The sequence below is a fragment of the Gopherus flavomarginatus genome, chromosome 22, assembly GCF_025201925.1.
Source record: "Gopherus flavomarginatus isolate rGopFla2 chromosome 22, rGopFla2.mat.asm, whole genome shotgun sequence".
NCBI classification, from domain to species: Eukaryota; Metazoa; Chordata; order Testudines; family Testudinidae; genus Gopherus; species Gopherus flavomarginatus.
The window spans coordinates 3,505,216-3,511,215 of record NC_066638.1 but is presented as its reverse complement, the minus strand read 5'-3'; the positions used below and the strand labels follow the sequence as shown (position 1 = coordinate 3,511,215).

Here is a 6,000-nt window from a genome sequence, read left to right as displayed (position 1 = left end):
GCACTGCATCTCAAAGTGTACAGTACTGAAAACCTGAAAGGGAACCCAAGCAAAAGTGAAACTGACTTTTAATTTTCATAGATTAAGCTGAGACAAATGCAAAAGGAAATAAAAGGTGAAGGTGTTTTTAAAATTCCTTCACTTCGTTTAAACAGGACCGTCAGTGGAAGTACTGTACAATAAAATAAGGGGGCAGAATAAATTTACTGAGCCTAAAAGTTGTCTCTTGTGGGTTAGTACTGTCTCACTTGCCTTAACCAGTTAATTTAGCTCCACATCGCTTCCCCCCACCCCCCTTGTTGTTTTCTATTTAAACTCTCTCCTTTCTGGTTTTGAGTCATCATGTTCTGTTTACAAGCTGTGGTGCAACTGCACTAGTACTAGCAGTCAACAGATCCTAGCAAGCACCTCTTCCCACTAAGGCTGCTGCGAGGAGAGAGAATCTAAGGCCATGTCTACAGCACACAGCTTTTAGCGACACAGTTGTGTTGCTACAGCCGTGCCGCCACTGTTTGTCGGCAGGAGAGAGCTTCCACCCCAACAAGCTGCATTTGCTTTGTCGATGCTCCTGTGTTTTGCTTACTGTTGGCATAACTTTTCTTTTGAGGCGTGTGTGATTTTTTCAACACATCTGAAAGACAAAAGCTTTATTGTCCAGTTGCCAGTGCAGACAAAGCCTATGTGCTATGGTTCCCCAGGCTGTTTCAAGCTCCTGGAGTCTGAATGGAGTCCAGCCACTATTCCAATCTCAGGGGCCCTAGACACACACACGCGGTGCAGATCTGGCACCCAGCTACCTAGACTCTCTAGGCCCAACCTGACCTTCACACTCCTGTGTATTTACACACAACTCCTCTGCCAAAACTTCATTCAACAGGTGTGAAGTTTAACTCTCTCAGGGGCATGCAATAGTTGTCAATCAGTCCACATACACTTTGTTCAATCTACTTTATATTTTATCATGTAAAGCACAGGAGAGTATGGGTCATACAAAACAACTGGACAGCTTAAACATAACATTCCTCAGTAGCTTCCCATTCCCTTGGGAGATCATCTGTGTTCTGTAGGCAGGTAAGATTCTCTGCACCCCACAAACTGCCTCTCTCATCTTAATCTGGGCAAAACAGCTCATTCCCCTGGGCAGCTCTCCCACCTCCCTTCTCTCAGACCCTTTACAGACTCCATCTGGCATCTGCTGCTGCTTTTGTTCTACCTTTTAGTAATTTTCCTTTACTCCCCAAACCCCAACTTTCCTTCACACAGATGGAGGAAGTGTCTTCTCCCACACTGAGCAAATCTATCGTCGGCAAGCACTTTATTTGCAGCAATTACTGAGCGCTGATCCTTCACCATTGTCCCTGGCCTGCCAGAGACATGACAACTCTGCTAACTCACGGGACATCCACACACATACAGGCTTGCTATGGAAGTCATTTCCTAACACTTTTGATACAATTATCCAAAATTCAGAAGTGGTACAGACAGAACCCAACCCCCAAATTGTCACACTAGCCATCGAGAGCAAGCAAGAGCGCAGAGCGGGTACAGGCACGTCGGGACCATCAGGCGAAGCAGGTTTTTTCGCCTGGGTGGTAAAAAGCCTGGTGAAGACCCCTGCATGGAAGCGGGAACGAAGCGGTACAAAACCAGCGGAGCGGAAATGACTCAGGAAGCCCCAGAGCAAACAGCTCAGAACCCCCCCCGGGTGACCAGATGTCCCGATCTTATAGGGACAGGCCCGACACTCGGGTCTTTTTCTTACACAGGCTCCTATTACCGCCCCCCCCGGGCGGATCTGTCTGGTCACCCCGCGGACAGCGACTCTCTCGCTCTCCCCCCACCCCGGTCAGGCTGCTGCTGCCTCTGACACTAGGGGAGACTCGCCGCGGCCTCCCCCGGCAGCTCCACCGCTGAGACTGAGCCCCGCCCCGCCCCGCCCCGGGCCAGGAACGGAACCCAGGCGTCCGACTGGCCAGAGCCGGGGACACTACCCGCCGAACCCAGGCGTCCGGGGCACCGCCCGCCGCCGGAAGTGCCGGCCCCGTCACGCCAGGCCACGCCAAGTCCCCGCCTCTCTTTGCGTCACCTCACCCGCCTCGCCCTTTGCTTTTACCACTTCCGGGAACGCCCTTTCTTTGCGTCACGGATTAACGGCCGGGGGCGGAGCCGGAAGCGGTTCGCCGGAAGTGAGCGCGACCGGCGCGCGGGCGGGGGTGGGTGGAGCTTCCGGCGCGCGGTAGGGCAGAGACAGACACAGCGAGCGCGAGCGCGAGGGAGCGCGAGCCGGGGCTGCTGGCGGCCACGCAACTTCCGCTCCTGAGCTCGCGCCGCCTGAGATCGGCCGGCACCGGCTGAGGGGAGGGAGGCCTCCCGCCCAGCCCCGCTCCCCGGGCCGGCCGGCCGGACCCGGCGCCGCGGGGAGAGAGGGGGCAGCGCCCGGCCCTGTGGGGAGAGGCAGGATCCTGACCCCGCAGCCTGAGAACGGCCGCCCCCAGCTCCATGAATGGAAATCGGCAGCGCAGGTGAGGGCGGGGGCGCCGCGCTGGGGGCACCTGAGGCAGGAGGGCTGCCCGGGCGGGGAGCCGAGCTCCGAGCCCGGCTGGTGGGGGCAGCGGCACTTCCAAGGGCCGTGGGACCTTAAGGGCCCCGCTGCGGCTGGGGCGGAGGAGGCCAGTCCAGCGGCTAAGCGCTGTGGGGGTGTCTCTGGGGGCTGGGCTGGGCTCAGTGCGCGCTGGCGTGACTCGAAGGCAGGGACACAGATCTGAGGGGTGGGCTAGGTGCGGGGCCTGGGGTGAGGAAAGGGGGGGGCACAGCCTCTGTGCGGGGCCTGGGGTGAGGAAAGGGGGGGGCACAGCCTCTGTGCGGGGCCTGGGGTGAGGAAAGGGGGGGCACAGCCTCTGTGCGGGGCTTGGGGTGAGGAAAGGGGGGGGCACAGCCTCTGTGCGGGGCTTGGGCTGAGGGAAGGGGGGGCACAGCCTCTGTGCGGGGCTTGGGGTGAGGAAAGGGGGGGGCACAGCCTCTGTGCGGGGCTTGGGGTGAGGAAAGGGGGGGGGACACAGCCTCTGTGCGGGGCTTGGGGTGAGGAAAGGGGGGGGGACACAGCCTCTGTGCGGGGCTTGGGGTGAGGAAAGGGGGGGGGCACAGCCTCTGTGCGGGGCTTGGGGTGAGGAAAGGGGGGGGGACACAGCCTCTGTGCGGGGCTTGGGGTGAGGAAGGGGGGGGGACACAGCCTCTGTGCGGGGCTTGGGGTGAGGAAAGGGGGGGGGACACAGCCTCTGTGCGGGGCTTGGGGTGAGGAAAGGGGGGGGGACACAGCCTCTGTGCGGGGCTTGGGGTGAGGAAAGGGGGGGGCACAGCCTCTGTGCGGGGCTTGGGGTGAGGAAAGGGGTGCCGGGCTGACCCGGAGTGTGTCTCACTGAGCTGGGGACCCATGGAAGCCGTCCTGAAATACTGACCCAAGTGGGGACGGGCTCAGGAGTCAATCTAAAACTAATTGCTCTGCTCTGACCCCCGGGAGTGGCTTCGCCTTGGTAACAAGCACCATTGTTGTGTAGTTTCCAGAAGTTGTTTCAGGCAGCCCCTGAGACTGAGGGGTGTGAGTCAGTAATATCATGAACCTACCTGTCAAACCCTTGCTGAAGTTCTTGGGAGAATAAGACATCTCTCTTATGGGATATCTGTAGCCTTTGCTTTTTACCAGCACTGCCTGATAAACCTTGTTCAGTTAAAAAGAAGCTGGTTATTATAGCAGTCCTGTAGAATTTACCAGTCTGGGCTCAGAATTTATTTCTCCTCTATCATGATGATTTTGGGGTCAGGGAAAAGATTTTACTGAAACAGCTTAATAGGCGTTCTGGATGAGAGGAATTTTGCAAAGTTTTGCTTACACAGTGTTGTGTATGTTGGTTAAGAAATTGTATGATTTCCTGTTTATTTGCTTATTAATCTTAATATGTGTGAATTTGATCAGGACAAGCCTTGTCTGGCATTATTTCAGTTTAGTGATGGCTAGTTACTAAACTAAAATAATTGCAGGTACTATTGATAGAACCTTAATCATAGGAAATATAGCAGAATGTTATATTTTGTTCTCCAGAGGTCTCTGCACATGGTAAAAAAGAATGGTGTATCTCATAACTGAAATATTCCAGACCAAATAGTGGTTGCTATATTATGCAAACTGGCATGTGATGAGTCCTTTGAGATGTTGCCATGAAAATGGAAGCTGTCCTATGAGATTGATAGTCATTGAGGAAGGGATCTGTGTAGCTTAAAAGTTTGTCTCTTTTACCAACTTCTGTTGGTGCAATAAAATATTACCTTGGCTCAGTGATTGATAAAGTGAGCACTTGCTAACATCTATTATATAAAACAAATGAGACACATTATTAGCAGTTGTGTCACTGATGGACTTTAGAATCTTTTTTAAAACTTTGTCTAATTGTAGCCTGCTCTGTTCATTGTGTAACCATGCTCACCATGAAAAGTATTTAATGTTTTCATTTTATTGCATGATCTTATTACAAATTATGACTAGTGTATAGTTACTCAGCATTTATGCACCATGTATTTCATATAGTCTTTGGCTTCCTCCATGTTATTGCATGTGTATTTTTGATAAGAACAATTTTTAAAAACGTTTATTAAAGCTAATGTTAAAATTATATAATACACAGGTTGAGAAAAGAGCGCCTGTACATCTGGATATAGTGCTTGAATTATCTGCAAATACAAAATTTGTTTTTAAAAGTTATATGGTACATAATCAGCAGTAACCCAAATTTAGGTGAATAAATTTAAGACTACAGTTTAGATATTAGCATCCAAGTATTCGGGTATAACATTAATAAAAAATTGTACAGGGAGTTGGTCGTGGAAAGCAAAATATATAAATGAGCAAAGATTGTCCCTCAGTAACTGAGAATTAGGATAGGTTGTCTGTTTAGAAAATATAATCCATCAGGGAAGTATTTCAGTTACTTTTCTTACTGCGCTTCTCATTGGCACTCCAGCTCATTCCTCCTGGTATTGCCGATGTCCGGTGATGTGTTCTATGTAGATGTGGCAACTCATGATGTAGGATGCCATGAGATGATTGAGGAACATCAGCCGAGCTGTTCCGCATTCCCTCAACACTTGCTCATTACTGGGGCCCATTGGCCAGGGCTCCAGTGATCAGCATGTGTCTGAACCTGGTAACCTTTAGCTCTCAAGGTATCGGAGGGGCATATTTCTCCAGCTTTCAAGCTCGGGCATGGCGGAAGGCCGGGGTCCTGTTCTCAAGGGACACTGTGACGTCCACCATGATGACCTTCTTCCAGTCTTGATGATGACACTGTCCTGTTGCAGTCGTCTGTCAGTCCTGGGGATGGTGGAGTTCACGGCAACCTTCCATGCGGGTTACGGGATGGCTCTGATCAGGCAGTCTTGGATGATGTGTTGCAGCTGCCAGCCTCTGGAATGGGGCTTGCAGTTACACAGGACTTGGAGTAGGGTCTTGGCATTGCTGCTCTTCTTGCATCACTTGTCCTTATTCCCATGGCGGACGGCTCCATTCAGCGGAATGCAGTTGAGCCGGATCCTGTAGATGAACGGTCTGCAAATCTGGTGAAGCTCCCACCAGGCGGAAGTTGTCGCTGGCATCACACTTGCAAGTCACCTTGAGCGCCTTGCCCCGGTCCGGTTTCCGCTTCAGGTTTTCCACATACTGTCAGCGAATGGCATCCATCAGTGTCCTCTCCACGTGGTTTTGGCTCTTAGAGTAATGATTGTGTGATCTGTGTTCTTCATCTGTGGCACCAGGACTCCCAGCTCCTGGCATTCCTCACACCACTTCCAGAGGCAGCCGATACGCTTCTCCAGTCATTTTGTAGCATTTGTGAGCATGAGTCCAGAGTGAAAATATTATCCATTACTGTAGGGTGGATTTGGGTTAAATTAGCAGTCTGATCAAAAGTCTTTGCTACCCCACTTATCTTGAAAGCTAGCTTTTGTGATTTA

The 6,000-nt window shown here is 51.9% G+C and overlaps 1 protein-coding gene across 2 annotated transcripts in view; it reads left to right on the top strand.

Moving 5' to 3' along the window:
• The first annotated feature begins 2,399 nt into the window (after nucleotides 1–2,399).
• The window catches only part of AGO3 (argonaute RISC catalytic component 3), a 53,659-nt gene continuing 50,058 nt past the window's right edge, over nucleotides 2,400–6,000 (top strand). Inside the window, exon 1 of one of the 2 annotated variants that reach the window (XM_050932545.1) lies at nucleotides 2,400–2,522. In XM_050932545.1, coding sequence (XP_050788502.1) covers nucleotides 2,504–2,522 — 19 coding nt within the window. In that variant the 5' untranslated portion in view covers nucleotides 2,400–2,503. The remainder of the gene's footprint in view (nucleotides 2,523–6,000) is intronic. The other variant, XM_050932546.1, reaches the window with a different exon arrangement.